At 33.7% G+C, this 16,619-nt stretch overlaps 1 protein-coding gene across 1 annotated transcript in view; it reads left to right on the top strand.

Moving 5' to 3' along the window:
• The window catches only part of BDP1 (B double prime 1, subunit of RNA polymerase III transcription initiation factor IIIB), a 101,302-nt gene that overhangs the window by 45,818 nt on the left and 38,865 nt on the right, over positions 1 to 16,619 (top strand). Inside the window, exons 15-16 of the mRNA XM_051992555.1 lie at positions 1,867 to 2,047; positions 12,317 to 12,450. Of these exons, the coding sequence (XP_051848515.1) occupies positions 1,867 to 2,047; positions 12,317 to 12,450 (315 nt within the window). The remainder of the gene's footprint in view (positions 1 to 1,866; positions 2,048 to 12,316; positions 12,451 to 16,619) is intronic.

The raw sequence follows: 16,619 nt of genomic DNA, 5'->3' as shown, positions 1-16,619 counted from the left end.
GGACTAGCTGATTTTTAGGGCCCTTCCAGCTCTAAATCTGTGATATCTGACATGAGAAAAAAAGATGCCATGTGCATCAAAGGGAGCCAAATAGTAAGTATGCACTTCATTGAGGAATAAACATTTATGTTGTGCCTGCTGTGTACCAGTCATGGTGCTAAATGCTTTATACATTCTCATTTGATCCACTTAGTGACCTTATGAGATAGATGCTGTTGTTATCTACATTTTGCAATTCAGAAAACTGTGGCAAGCAGGTTTAATTACTTACTCAGAATCATACAACTAATGAGTGTCTGAGGCATGTTTGAAACTCAGGGCTTTCTCATTCTAGACTGAGCACTTTGTCCACTATGTCACCAGGTGCTTTTCCTCTCACTGTATTACTATAGTTTGAGTATTAGATGATTAGGAACTAAGAAGCAATGATATTACACTTATATGTGCTTATTAGATCCATTGAGATGTATAAAAAATTCACTTTGTAAACAAACTATCAATTGCTTAAAAAAACCAAAAACTTGTTTCCCCTCAAAACAATTACTTTTTTTCAATTCTATGCAAAAACAGTTTTTCACCTTTTTTCAGAGTTCCAAATTCTCTCCTTTCTGTCCCCTCCTCCCTCATTGAGAAGCAATACAAAACAATTTGTATTGATTATATATATATGCAGTCTTGCAAAACATGTTTCTATATTAATCATCTTGTGGGAAAAAACAGACTAAGAAAAATAAAATACAAAGTATGCTTTGATTTGCATTTAGGCTTTTTCAGTTCTCTCTCTGGAGGTGGATAGCATTTTTCATCATGAGTCCTTGAATTGTCTTGAATCATTGTATTGCTGAGAATAGCTAAGTCATTCAGTGTTTAACATCACACAATATTGCTCTCACTGTTTACACTGTTTTCCTGGTTTTCATCACTTCACTTTGCATGTTCATGTAAATTCAAGTTGTTCTGAAACCATCCTACTCATTGTGATGAGATATTACTGTACTGTACGTAAGAAACAATCATGTACCCAGTCTGTTCAGCCATTTCCCCAGTTAATAGACAGTCCTTAGTTTTCAGTTCTTTGTTACTACAAAAAAACTCCTTTTTTTGGGTACATTTAATTCCTTTTCCTTTCATTTATTTATTTTTTATTTCTTTGGGATACTGCTGGGTCAAAGGGTATGTGCTTTAAAGATCAGATTGGTTGAAATTCCACCAACAGTGCTTTAGTATCCCAGTTTTCTTACATCCCCTCCAAACATCCAACATTTTCCTTTTTGTCATATTAGCTAGACTAATAGGTGTGTTGTTTTAATTTACATTTCTCTTATCAGTAGTGATTTAGAGCATTTTTTCATATGATTAGCTTTGATTTCTTCATCTGAAAATTGCCTGTTCATATTCTTTGATTATTTGTCAATTAGGGAATGACTGTTGTTATAAATTTGACTTAGCTCTCTATATATTTGAGAAGTGAAACTTTTATTACAGAAACTTTCAGCTGCTTTTGTTTTTTGGTAGCTATTTAATTCATTTATAACATATCCTTGTCTACTGGTCTACTTCACTCCCAACATATTCCTTTTCCTCTATCTTCCTTCTTCTTTCCCCTTGTCTTATCTTTCTTTCCCTCTATTTTTGTCTTATAGAAGTTTAATGGAGTGCTTAAAAGATGACAAGAAGTTTGTGTTTACATTTCTAACTTTACAATTGATAATAATAAAAAATTTAATAAATTTACAAATGGTATTTAAGAAAATATTTCACAAAGTTAGTTATATTCCATATTGTCTTAGTAATTTGCATATCTGTTAAATAACAGATAATGTGTTAGAAGACATCCCTTATTTTATCACTTTTTTTTTGCCCCACTGAAAAACATGTTTTACAAGAAACTAATAAGGCAAGTACTTTCAGATCACCGAGATTAATGAAGGGTCGAATGCAGAGACTAAAACCACATGTAGTTGACCAGAAAGAAGTATTGGCATCAGAAGACAAAACTGGAACTAATGACGAAAAGGAGAAAAATGAGTCCAGTGTCACCAAAGATGTAAGTATTGTCTTTATTTCCAATATAAAAAAAAAATCCTTGAATTCTAGATCAAATCTAATTTGTTAAAGCCAAAATCCTGTGATAAGCAGATTTCCCAAGTGTAAAAAAAAAAAAAAAGAAAGAGAACCTTAATTTAAAATTATCTGAATTTTGAAGAGATCTACTTTATGGATATTCTGTGGCCAATCTTTTGTTTTTTCCCCCCTCAATAATATTTTGTTTTTTCAAACACACATAAAGATAGTTTCTAACCTTTGATTTTTGTAAGATTTTGTGTTACCAATTTTTCTCCCTTCTCCAAGACAGCAAGCAGTTTGACAGAGGTTAAACATGTACAATCCTTTTAAACACATTTCTGTTTTGTCATATTGTACAAGAAAAATATGACCAAAAAGGAAAAAACCACAAGAAAGAAAAGGGAAATACACAAAATATGTAAAAATACTATGATTCAGTATAAAGTTTCTGTAGTTTTCTCTTTGGATGCAGATGACATTTTCCATTCCAAGTCTGTTGGAATTGTCTTGAATCACCACATTATTGAGAAGAGCCAAGTCCATCACTAATGATTATCCCCTAATTTTGCTGTTATCATGTACAATGTTCTCTTGCTTCTGTTCACTTCACTCAGCATCAGTTATTTCCAAGCTTTTCTGAACTCAGCCCACTTATCATTTCTTACAGAACAATAATATTCCATAACATTCATGTACTATAACTTATTCAGCCATTCCCCAAGTGATGGGCATCCACTCAATTTCCTGTTCTTTGCCACTATAAAAATGGCTGATATAAACATTTTGGGGCACATATGGGTCCTACGCTCTCATTTATGATATATTTGGGAGACAGACATAGTAGTTGTGGCCAATCCTTTAATTCCTGAAATTTCATGACTTTTCCCATGACCTCTCATTTAAACAACTCTTGCTTTCTACCTCTTTTTCCTACTCAATTTTGCCTCAGCAGAAGTTATTTCTTTAGAAAATGAAGAATAATTTTTAATAGTTACCCATGTACAATGTTACTTAAAAAGGTAAATACTTTTGCTTTTTGGAGTACATTATGAATTTTGGTTCTTTGACATAACTGACTGATAATTTTCTGTACTTATAGCAAATATAAAGTAATCCATATCAAGCTATATCTTTATGTCTCTGAATTTTTTTTTTCTGAAGCAATTGGGGTTAAGTGACTTGTCTAGGGTCACACAGGTAAGAAGTGTTAAGTATCTGAGACCAGATTTGAACCCAAGTCCTCCTGACTTCAGGGCTGATGCTCAATCTACTCTGCTACCTACCTGCCTCACTCTGTGAATTTTATTAAGAAGACTTTAGGATCTAATTTTAGATTTATATTGAATAGCATAACCTTTCAATAAACTTGAAATTAGATATTTTATACATAGTAAATGAAAGTCTTAATGCATTTTTAAACTGTAATAACCTTGTTAGTATTACAGAGTTTTATAAAAATGACATTTGAAAGATTAATTATTTAAAATTTTAAAATATCTGTGTTTCTGATTAAAATCTGAAGTAACCAGTTTTGTGCTATAGTAACTTTGCAGATTTCTTAAAAACTTTCATTAGTTGCTTCTCAGTGACTGAAAGGTTTACATTTGTAATCCTGATCTTAACATCATGCAGAGATGAGGTTTTGATGCCACACTATATATATATATATATATATATATATATATATATATATATATATATATCTCCAACATATATTCAACATAAATGCATATAGTGACAGGTTACTAGTGGCCAAGCAACAAGAACTTTGTTATGGCTTTTGGGACACCTTGTTCAACTCTCAGTGTAGGAGCACTGCTGACAGTTTGGAAAAGAAAAAGAAAACCAGGGACAAAACAAGTGTGACTGTTAATGTTCTGCGAGTGATGTTTATCATCTAAAGTTTTATGTTCCCTGCTGTTCTTATTTTTGTTTTATTTTAGAGAGGCAATTGAGATAAGTGATTTTCCCAGGGTCACAAAGCTAGTAACTGTTAGGTAGATTTGAACTCAGGGTCTTCCTGACTCTAGGTCTGCTGCTGTTATTTTGAAAAACTGTAGAACTTAAGTTTTTAAAATTGAATTATAATATTTCTCTTATGGGCAATCTAATTAATTTTTCTCTGATGGTCTCTAATAGATTCTTTACTTGTATTATTTAGTCTTGTCTTGCTCATAGCATCTATTATTCTATTTAATATACAGTGGGCATTCAGCAAATATCATTGATGTGACACCAAAAGTCTGAAATCAAATTTTGAAATGATAACTATGAGACCTGTGTGCAAATGTCATATCTGCATTTATGTTGATGTTATTATAGTGGTCAGTCAACAAGACTAGTTACATATAATAGTCATTGTTAGTACCATAATATTAGAGTTAAGGGACACATTCTTCCCTTTATTAATTTAAAAAAAATATTTTATTTTATTTTATTTAATAATAACTTTATATTGACAGAATCCATGCCAGGGTAATTTTTTTTACAACATTATCCCTTGCACTCATTTCTGTTCCGATTTTTCCCCTCCCTCCCTCCACCCCCTCCCCTAGATGGCAAACAGTCCTATATATGTTTGCAGAACTGAACAGTTCTCTTGTTGCACAGGGAGAATTGGATTCAGGAGGTAAAAATAACCCGGGAAGAAAAACAAAAATGCAGATAGTTCACATTCGTTCCCCAGTGTTCTTTCTTTGGGTGTAGCTGCTTCTGTCCATCATTTATCAATTGAAACTCAGTTAGGTCTGTTTGTCAAAGAAATCCACTTCCATCAGAATACATCCTCATACAATATCGTTGTCAAAGTGTAAAGTGATCTCCTGGTTCTGCTCATTTCACTTAGCATCACTTCATGTAAGTCTCTCCAAGCCTCTCTGTATTCATCCTGCTGGTCATTTCTTACAGAACAATAATATTCCATAACATTCATATACCACAATTTACCCAGCCATTCTCCAATTGATGGGCATCCATTCATTTTCCAGTTTCTAGCCACTACAAACAGGGCTGCCACAAACATTTTGGCACATACAGGTCCCTTTCCCTTCTTAGTATTTCTTTGGGATATAAGCCCAATAGAAACACTGCTGGATCAAAGGGTATGCACAATTTGATAACTTTTTGGGCATAATTCCAGATTGCTCTCCAGAATGGTTGGATTTGTTCACAACTCCACCAACAATGCATCAGTGTCCCAGTTTTCCCGCATCCCTCCAACATTCATCATTATTTTTTCCTGTCATCTTAGCCAATCTGACAGGTGTGTAGTGGTATCTCAGAGTTGTCTTAATTTGCATTTCTCTGATCAATAATGATTTGGAACACTCTTTCATATGAGTGGTAATAGTTTCAATTTCATCGTCTGAAAATTGTCTGTTCATATCCTTTGACCATTTATCAATTGGAGAATGATTTGATTTCTTATAAATTTGATTCAGTTCTCTATATATTTTGGAAATAAGAAAGGTTCTTTATCAGAACCTTTAACTGTGAAGATGTTTTCCCAGTTTGTTGCTTCCCTTCTAATCTTGTTTGTATTAGTTTTGTTTGTACAAAGGCTTTTTAATTTGATGTAATCAAAATTTTCTATTTTGTGATCAGTAATGGTCTCTAGTTCATCTTTGGTCACAAATTTCTTTCTCCTCCACAAGTCTGAGAGATAAACTATCTTATGTTCCTCTAATTTATTTATAATCTCGTTCTTTATGCCTAGGTCATGGACCCATTTTGATCTTATCTTGGTATATGGTGTTAAGTGTGGGTCCATGCCTAATTTCTGCCATACTAATTTCCAGTTATCCCAGCAGTTTTTATCAAATAATGAATTCTTATCCCAGAAGTTAGGATCTTTGGGTTTGTCAAACACTAGATTTCTATAGTTGACTATTCTGTCTTGTGAACCTAACCTTTTCCACTGATCAGCTAATCTATTTCTTAGCCAGTACCAAATGGTTTTGGTGCCTGCTGCTTTATAATATAATTTTAGATCAGGTACAGCTAGGCCACCTTCATTTGATTTTTTTTTTCATTAATTCCCTTGAGATTCTCAACTTTTTGTTGTTCCATATGAATTTTGTTGTTATTTTTTCTAGATCATTAAAATATTTTCTTGGAAGTCTGATTGGTATAACACTAAATAAATAGATTAGTTTAGGGAGTATTGTCATCTTTATTATATTCACTCGGCCTATCCAAGAGCACTTAATATTTTTCCAATTATTTCAGTCTGACTTTATTTGTGTGGAGACTTTTTTGTAATTTTGCTCATATAATTCCTGACTTTCCTTTGGTAGATAGATTCCCAAATATTTTATGCTATCAACAATTATTCTGAATGGAATTTCTCTTTGTATCTCTTGCTGTTGGGTTTTGTTGGTGATGTATAAAAATACTGAGGATTTATGGGGATTTATTTTGTATCCAGCTACTTTGCTAAAATTATGAATTATCTCTAGCTTTTTAGTAGAATCTCTGGGGTTCTCTAGATATACCATCATATCATCTGCAAAGAGTGATAGTTTAGTTTCCTCATTGCCTACTCTAATTCCTTTAATATCTTTCTTGATTCTTATTGCCGAGGCTAGTGTTTCTAATACAATATTAAATAATAATGGTGATAGTGGGCAACCTTGCTTCACTCTAGATCTTACTGGGAAAGGTTCCAGTTTTTCCCCATTGCATATGATGCTTACTGATGGTTTTAAATATATGCTCCTGACTATTTTAAGGAAAAGTCCATTTATTCCTATGCTCTCAAGTGTTTTTATTAGGAATGGATGTTGGATTTTATCAAATGCTTTTTCTGCATCTATTGAGATGATCATATGGTTTTTGTTTGTTTGGTTATTGATATAGTCAATTATGCTAATAGTTTTCCTAATATTGAACCAGCCCTGCATTCCTGGTATAAATCCTACTTGGTCATAGTATATTATCCTGAGGATGATTTTCTGTAATCTTTTTGCTAACATTTTATTTAAGATTTTAGCATCAATATTCATTAGGGAGATTGGTCTATAATTTTCTTTCTCTGTTTTCAGCCTACCTGGTTTAGGTATCAGTACCATGTCTGTGTCATAAAAGGAGTTTGGTAGGACTCCTTCAATCCCTATTTTTCCAAATAGTTTATTTAGCATTGGAGTTAATTGTTCTTTAAATGTTTGGTAGAATTCACATGTAAATCCATCTGGTCCTGGGGATTTTTTCTTAGGGAGTTGATTGATAGTTTGTTCTATTTCTTTTTCTGAGATGGGACTGTTTAGGATGCTTACTTCTTCCTCTGTTAGTTTGGGCAACTATATTTTTGGAGGTATTTTTCTATTTCATTTAAGTTGTCGAATTTATTGGCATAAAGTTGGGCAAAGTAACTCCTAATTATTGCTCTAATTTCCTCTTCGTTAGTGGCGAGTTCTCCCTTTTCATTTTTAAGACTAACAATTTGATTTTTCTCTTTCCTTTTTTTAATCAGATTTACTAAGGGTTTGTCTATTTTGTTGGTTTTTTCATAGAACCAACTCTTAGTTTTATTAATTAATTCAATAGTTTTTTTACTTTCAATTTTATTGATCTCTCCTTTTATTTTTAGAATTTCAAGTTTAGTGTTTGACTGGGGGTTTTTAATTTGTTCCTTTTCTAGCATTTTTAGTTGCAAGCCCAATTCATTGGCCTTCTCTTCCTCTATTTTATACAAATAGGCCTCTAGAGATATGAAATTTCCCCTTATTACCGCTTTGGCTGCATCCCATACATTTTGGTATGATGTTTCATTATTATCGTTTTCTTGGGTGAAGTTATTAATTATGTCTATGATTTGCTATTTCGCCCAATCATTCTTTAGTATGAGATTATTTAGTTTCCAATTATTTTTTGGTCTACTTCCCCCTGTCTTTTTATTGAATGTAATTTTCATTGCATCGTGGTCTGAAAAGGATGCATTTACTATATCTGCCTTATGGCATTTGAGTTTGAGGTTTTTATGTCCTAATATATGGTCAATTTTTATATAGGTTCCATGAACTGCAGAAAAGAAAGTATACTCCTTTCTGTCTCCATTACATTTTCTCCAGAGATCTATCATATCTAACTTTTCCAGTATTCTATTTACCTTTGACTTCTTTCTTATTTATTTTGTGGTTTGATTTATCTAATTCTGAGAGTGCAAGGTTGAGATCTCCCACTATTATAGTTTTGCTGTCTATTTCTTCTTGCAGCTCTCTTAATTTCTCTTTTAAGAATTTAGATGCTACATCACTTGGTGCATATATGTTTAATATAGATAGTGCTTCATTATCCATGGTACCCTTTAGCAAGATATAGTGCCCTTCCTTATCTCTTTTAATTAGATCAATTTTTGCCTTAGCTTGATCTGAGATCAGGATGGCTACCCCTGCTTTTTTGACTTCACCTGAAGCATAGTAAATTTTGCTCCAACCTTTTACCTTTAACTTGCATGTATCTCCCCACTTCAGGTGTGTTTCCTGTAAACAACATATTGTAGGATTCTGGCTTTTAATCCATTCTGCTAACTGCTTCCTCTTTATGGGGGAGTTTACCCCGTTCACATTTATGGTTAAAATGACCAATTCTGTATTACTTGCCATCTTGTTAACCCCGGTTTATGCTTTTCTTCCTTCTTTTCCCCTTACCCCCCTTCCCAGTATTAAGCTTGTGAGCACCACTTGCTTCTCACAGCCCTCCCTTTTTAGTATCCCTCCTCCCGCCTTAGAGTTCCTCCCCCTATCTAACCCCTTTTCCTCCCAGTTTCCGTATTCCCTTCCACTTAGCTTATTTCTGCCCTTTTCACTTTTCCCTTCTCACTTTTCAATGAGGTGGGAGAAGTTTCACCATAGATTGAATATGTCTAAAATTTTTCTCTTAAAACCAATTCTTAAGGCAGTAAGATACCCACTATATTCATCCTCCTCCATTCTTTCTCTCAGATATAATAGGTTTCCTTTGCCTCTTCATGAGGTGTACTACCCCCACTTTACCCTTTTTCTGGTACAACGTCCTTTCCACATCAGTTTCTAGAACAAGGTATACATGTATTCTTTATACATCTTTATAGCCGAAATATAGTTCCCAAGATTAATCTTTACCTTTTTAGATTTCTCTTGAGTTCTATATTTGTAGATCAAACTTTTTGTTAAGTTCTGGCTTTTTCATCAAAAATAGGTGAAATTCGCTTACTTCGTTGAATGTCCATCTTCTTCCCTGGAAAAAGATGCTCATTCTCGCTGGGTAAGTTATTTTTGGTTGCATACTAAGTTCCTTAGCCTTTCGGAATATCATATTCCAGGCCCTTCGATCCTTTAATGTGGATGCTGCTAGATCCTGGGTGATCCTTATCGTGGCTCCTTGATACTTGAATTGGGTTTTTCTAGCCGCTTGCAGTATTTTTTTTGCTTCATCTGAGGGTTCTGGCATTTGGCCACTATATTCCTTGGTGTTTTGATTTTAGGATCCCTTTCAGTGGGTGATCGATGAAGTTTTTCAATGTCTATTTTATCCTCTGTTCCTATGACTTCTGGGCAGTTCTCTTTGATAATTTCCTGGAAAATAGTGTCCAGGCTCTTTTTTTTCATCATGCTTTTCTGGGAGTCCAATGATTCTCAGATTGTCTCTCCTGGATCTGTTTTCCAGGTCTGTTGTTTTCCCCAGAAGGTATTTCACATTCTTTTCCATTGTTTGATTTTTTTGGATTTGCTTGACTGATTCTTCTTGTTTCCTCGAGTCATTCAATTCCAATTGTTCAATTCTGATTTTCAGTGAAGTATTTTCTTCACTCACTTTTAAAAATTTTTTTTCTAGTTGTCCAATTGAGTTTCTTTTGTTCTGTGGAATTTTTTTCCATTTCACCAATTTTGTTTTTTAGAGAGCTGTTTTCTGTTTCCAGTTCACTAATCCTATTTTTCAAGGATTTTATTTCTTTATCCAGTCTCTCTTTAAATGAGTGGGATGACTTCTCCAGACTCTTTTGCCAAGCCTCCCTCTCCTTTTCCCATTTTTCTTCTAGCTTTCTTGTGAGAGCCTTTTTAATTTCCTCCATGAGATTCATCTGTGCTGAGGAACAGATGATCTCCTTTGGGGATTCACCTGGAGACAATCTGTTTTTAGTCTCCTCAGGGTTTAGAGTCTGCTCTCTATCTATGTCGAAGCTGTCAAGGGTTAAAGTCCTCTTCAACTTTTTGCTCATTTTGAGCAGAACCAGGAGATCATTATACACTTCGACAACGATATTGTATGAGGTCATATTTTGATGGAAGTGGATTTCTTTGACAAAGAGACCTGAGTTTCAATTGATAAATGACGGACAAAAGCAGCTACACCCAAAGAAAGAACACTGGGAAACGAATGTAAACTATCTGCATTTTTGTTTTTCTTCCCGGATTATTTATACCTTCTGAATCCAATTCTCCCTACGCAACAAGAGAACTGTTCGGTTCTGCAAACATATATTGTATCTAGGATATACTGCAACATATCCAACATATAAAGGACTGCTTGCCATCTAGGGGAGGGGGTGGAGGGAGGGAGGGGGAAAAAAATCGGAACAGAAACGAGTGTCAATATAATGTAATTATTAAATAAAAAATTAAAAAAAAAAAAAACTTTTTGCTCATTTTGTCAGAGAAGAATCAAAGACAAACTAGCAAAAAGAAAAAAAGAAAAAAACCCTAAATGGAGTCTGCTTTTTTTGGGGGAGGGACTGGGTGGTGTTACCGAGCTTCCTCTACAGACTGCGGGGGCAGCAGCGAGGCACTAGCAGGACTGTGCTGGGCCTGCGCTCTGAGACACCGAGAGCGTGCTGAGACACTGTGGGGCAAGGGTGGCCAGGTCCCGAGAGACTCCAGCTGTTTGGGGTTGTATTCTTCACCCCCTCTTTCCCCTCTCTCCTCCCCTCCTGATGATTTTAGCTTCTCTGCTGGGCTGCTGACTTGCTGCCAGGGCAAAGTATCCAGTCCTGTAGCAAAGCTCCCCCTGCAGAGACGGCTGCGATCACACCCCACCCCCTCTCCAGTATGCTCCCGTGCTCTCACTGCCACTGCCCTTAGCCTGGGCCCGATCTAAAACTGTCCCCACCCTCGAGCAAAAACAGACCTTTCCTGGCGAATCTTAAGGATGGCTTCTCTTGGTAACTATTTGTGGGGTTTTTTTTTTTTTTTTCAGTCAAGCATTAATTCAGAGGCTTGTAATGAAATGGATAGTGAGAGAAAATGCGGAGCTTACACAGCTGTGTGCCTCCTCTCTGCCATCTTGACCGGAAGTCCTCTTCCCTTTATTAATAAGTAAAATAGAATTGTGTTTTTTGAACAATAAAGTGTATTTTAGGAAATGTCTTTGTATTAAAATCAATCATGTAACTATATTTAAAGTAATAAATGAAAATAATCTATAGCTTTTTTATCAACAGATTTTAATATCTTTGGTTTTCATAGCCCATTGGGAGTGTTGTAATGATTCTTTATGACTCATGGGAATCTCAGTGACATTAATTGTAGCAATGTCTGACCATATGCATTATCATATTTATCCCCAATTGACTAATATATTAAAGAGAAGATACTGAATGAAGAAGTATTTGGAAAAATAATTTTGAGAATCATGATTTGGAGGGATAATATTGTAGCAACTTTTTGTGTGTTAATAAAAGGGGAGAAACAATGGGTTCTTAGAGATGTGAAAATAAAAAAAAGGAAATCAAGGCATATAAAATGTTATCAGCTATTTGATACAGATATTGAAAGGATAAAATTTAAGGAATTGTGTTGAAATTTTATTTATAAATATTATACTTTAACCTTTTTTTCTCTAGAAGTACAATAGCTTGGATTTTCAAATGAAGTTCCTTTCTCCACTGGGTATATTTCTTCCTCCACTGAAGTTCTACTCTTGATGCTTTTTTTGTATATATAGGGCTGATATATTCTCAGAGGCTATCTCAGTAATAAGTACTAGCATATTCTTCCAAACTAGACTTCCCTTACAAGCCTAATGACATGTTTTGTTTGGCATGTGAACCTGAACATAGCTAAATTTAGAAAGACTCATCATCTGAAGGTTCATTTCCAGACAATGGATTTTTTAGTTATAGACATAAGAAGTTTTACTGTTGTGTGGAGGGATCATTAATAGAGGAATTATCCACACCAATAAAAACTTTTGAATTATTGGAGTAACATATATGTTTCTTAGAATAACATTTATTGTGAAATGTATAAGATGTTTGCTATTTTTTATTCTGAAGGCCCAAGTAGAAATGGAAGATCAGTCATTCAGCAAGTTAGATGTTGGGAACAATAGTTCACAGAATGAAAAAGAAGATGAATTTTCTCAGAAGTCAAAAACAAATGAGCCTGAGAGCCTTAAAGAAAATCAGAGGTAAGTGTATCTGCAGAAAAGATACAATTTTGTCTTTGTACTCCCAAGTCCTAGCAGCACAGTACCTGCTTAATAAATGCTTCTAAGTTAATTGTCATTGAAAATGTTATGTTTACACATGCTAATTTGTCCAAAGCTTAGCTGGAAGGCCTGAATGGGGATTCCATTTCTTAGAACATCTGTGTTTATAGGGAAGATGAAATTCTTCATACTTACTCATGAGAAAGTGTGGAAACCTACTATTTTAAATTTTTGGAAGTTTGAACGAATTATATATATATATTTTTTAACATTAAGTTTTATACTCTGGACTGGTTTTGTTAAATTAGTGTTTCTATGAGGTTTCTTCTTTATACCTTGTGTGATATAAGGTTTTTAACAATGGTGAAAATTCTGCTTAGCCTTTCCCACAAGCATTATAAAGATAGGAATTAGAATTTTTCCTTGAATTCATAGAGGTAAATGTTTATTCATGAATAGATTACATGATTGATGAAGAAAACTTCCTTGAATTCTTACTTGTCCTGTATTTATTAATTTTTAAAAATCTCTTTTATTTTTATGTCACTTTCACTTCCAAATATATCCCTTCTCCTTAATCAGGGAGATAATAGATATTCCTTGTAACAAAGATTTTTTTTTTTTTTTTTGCTGAGGCAGTTGGGGGTTAAGTGACTAGTCCAGGGTCACACAGGAAGGAAGTGTTAAGTATATGAGGCCAGATTTGAACTCAGGTCCTCCTGCTTTCAGGACATAAAGAATTTTAAAAGAGGAAAAGAAGCTGTTTGGCAAAATCAACAAATACATTAATACATTTTGACATAATATATTGCTTTCTATACCAACAGTCTCCTACTTATGCACATAAGGGAGAAGTTCATTTTTAAGAAAATTTTTTTTACTTTTCATTCACATTATTGGCATCATTGTGTATGTTGTTTTTCTGTTTCTGGTTATTTCATCTTCCTTCAGTTTATAATTCTTTTTTTGGCTTTTTTATATGCTTCATAATTGTTTCTTTAAATTAAATTTTATTTTTTTAGTTAGTATCTGCCAGGGGAAGCTAGGTGGCACAGTGGATAGAGTACCAGCCCTGAAGTCAGGAGGACTTGAGTTCAAATCTGGTCTCAGACACTTAATACTTTTTAGCTATGTGACTCCAGGCAAGTCACTTAACCCTAATTGCCTCAGCAAAAAAAAAAAAATAAATCTTCCTTTTCTCATCTTCATGGTCCTCCTTCTGCCCTTAACCCTATGGAAAAAGAAAGAAAAACAAAGCTTTTGTAATAGTTAAAACAAATTTTCATATTGGTCACATCCAGATAATATATATCCCAGTTTGCATTGAATGCATCACTTCTCTTTTAGGAAATAGGGTAGCATGTTTTATCATGAGACTTTTAGAATTGTGATTGGTCATTGCATTGATCAGTTTTTAATCTTTTATAGTTTGTTTTTACAATATTATTATTGTATAACTTGTTCTCTTGGCTTTACTCATTTCATTTTGCATCAGTTCATACAAACTTTCTTAGATTTGTTTGAAATTATCATATTTATTGCTTCTTACAATATGGTAATAGTCTGTTCCATTCATGTACTATAATTTGTTTAACTCTTCCTCAATTGTTGAATATTTACATTATTTCTAGTTTTTCACCTCTGCAAAGAGCATTATGCTATAAATAAAATTGATATGGATGCTTTTATTTCTTATATCCATTTCTTGGGTTTCATGCATAACAGTGGGATGGAGTCAAAAGATGTTTTAGATCAGGTGATCTGATAATTTAGATTCAGTACTGGGACAAATGATCTACACATAGGTCAAATCGCTAGTAAACAAAGTGGGATTGATTTACTTAGCTTGTAACAGAAGAGTTACTAGGGGCAGCTAGATGGCAGAGTGGATAAAGTTCTGGGCCTGGCATCAGGAAGATTCATCTTCATAAATTCAAATCTGGCCTTAGACTAAAAAAAAAAAAGCCTACAACATACTAATTGTATGGTCCAGTGCAAATCATTTCACTCTGTTTGCTTCAGTTTTTTGATCTGTAAAATGAGCTGGAGAAGGAAATGGCAAATCATTGTAAAATACCTGCCAAGGAAATTCTAAATAAGAGCATGGACAGATGAACACTGCTGAAAAATGGCTTAACCACAACTGGAGAAGATGATTCAACAAATATAGTCATTAAAATTATCTCAAATTCTGCTGAGCAGTTTCCTTACCCGTTTAGTCCATTGTGACCTACTGGATAAACTTCTGAGATTTATCTTATCCTCACCCTTGAGTTTCATTTAATTGGTAAAAAATAATGCTAACAGTCAGAGATCATAGTTTACTCATCCACTCAGTTTAAAGAAATGTTTCAGTACTTTGAAAGGAAACATTGTCCTAATCTGCATTTTGGGTTAGGGGTTAAGATATTACTTTTACCATGAACATTATGGACATTTTAGTCACTTAATAATTTCACTTAATTATTTTCCAATATGATTGAACCAATTTGTTGGTCACCAACAGTAAAATAGAGTGTCCATTATTATAAACATTGACAAGTTTCATCTTGGCTTCTGTTTTAAGCTTAGTTCTGAAGATATGTATTGGGAGGGAATCCTCAGAAAAAGTTTGTTATTATCATCCTTTTCACTCTATGCAGTAGCTTTGTCCATTTATTGACTTTTTGTTGTCCCCAACATAGTTAAAAAGATGTTATCCTTAGCCCTTTCAACTTTTACTTTTTTTTAAAGTCAGTCTTTTGTTTATATTACATTCATTTCATTCCTTTTTTTTTTTTTTTTTTTTTGGTGAGACAATTGATGTTAAATGACTTGCACAGGGTCACAAAGCTAGGAATATTAAGTTATCATATTCATTTCCCAAAAACAAAGATAGGAAAAGAAAACAGTTCAGCAAATCCATGAAGTAAAACATTAGTCATATCTGACAGTATTCTTTTTTTTCCCTTAATTTAAAAAAAATTTCAGTGCAACACCAAATATAAATAATATATAATATGTATATACACACACATGTATATCTCTATATATGAAACAGAACAGAAAAGAGTATTGTATGTAAGCCTTCAAATTTACATTATGTATAGCTTGCTTTTCATTTTAGTTATATAATTTAACATATAGTTTTAAATATATCTTACTTGTCTGTGTTTCCTTTTAGGCTTCCCTTTCTGTAATTAAGAAACAGTGACAGTTTCTTAACTTTTTTTCAAGAACAAAGCTTCTTTGGTCTTATAATTATACAAAATTCAGTTGGTGTTTTTGTTCTTTTTGTTTGCATTGTTGTTGAAGTAATTGCATTTTGTTTTCCTGGTTCTGCTTATTTTGTTTTGCTTCAGATCATGCTCTTCAGAATTATTTTTGCTATTTCTCCAGCATCATTTTTCAGTCTAGGTACTATTTCATTTCCAGTTTTTTGCTACTATAAAAGTGTTGCATTGTAGGTATATTTTAAAAATCTCATTTGATCAGTGAACTGAGTAGCCACATCTTTGTGGTGTCTGTGGATAACTTCCCCTGGCATTCCTCATTGCAATTACTTGTGTTTCAAAACAGAATTTTATCTCTGAGATAGCCTACTACTATTTTGACAATTATATTAACAGAATTATAGGGCTTAATATCCATTACTTTTATTCAAACTGTGAACAGTTTGAAATCTCTTTTTCCAAAATATGTATTGCATACGTGTCAAACTCTGCAGTTTTCTCTTCCTTCAATACTTTGGATCTTTGATCTCATCAATTCCTCCTCCTCCCTCCCCCCCCCCCCCCAAATCTACACTGGTTGAAACCCATCTTCATCTTTTCATGCTATGTGACTGTGATCAAAGATAGCACCATAATCTAAAAAAAGATCCTCTAAACCCTTAGATTGTGTTAATGAAGGTCCTTTACTTTTTTTTTTCTGTGACAATCTTTTACCAGCTATATCCTCTTGAAAAAAAGTTAGGATTACTCTGAACCTCTTCAGATTTTTTCCTTCTTTGTTTTTCTTTTAAATTCTCCTGTCATTCTGTCAAGGTATATAATCTAGAGAATGATCTAGAGAATGTAAAGGTGTTCCTCCTAACCTTTAATCCATTTTCTCACCTTGCATATGGCACACATGTATTTATTTATTTTCTTGTCATTACAGGAAACAGA

The sequence above is a fragment of the Antechinus flavipes genome, chromosome 1 (assembly GCF_016432865.1).
Source record: "Antechinus flavipes isolate AdamAnt ecotype Samford, QLD, Australia chromosome 1, AdamAnt_v2, whole genome shotgun sequence".
Lineage (NCBI taxonomy): Eukaryota > Metazoa > Chordata > Mammalia > Dasyuromorphia > Dasyuridae > Antechinus > Antechinus flavipes.
Note: the sequence above shows the minus strand (reverse complement) of the source record. Positions and strands in the feature narration are given on the sequence as shown.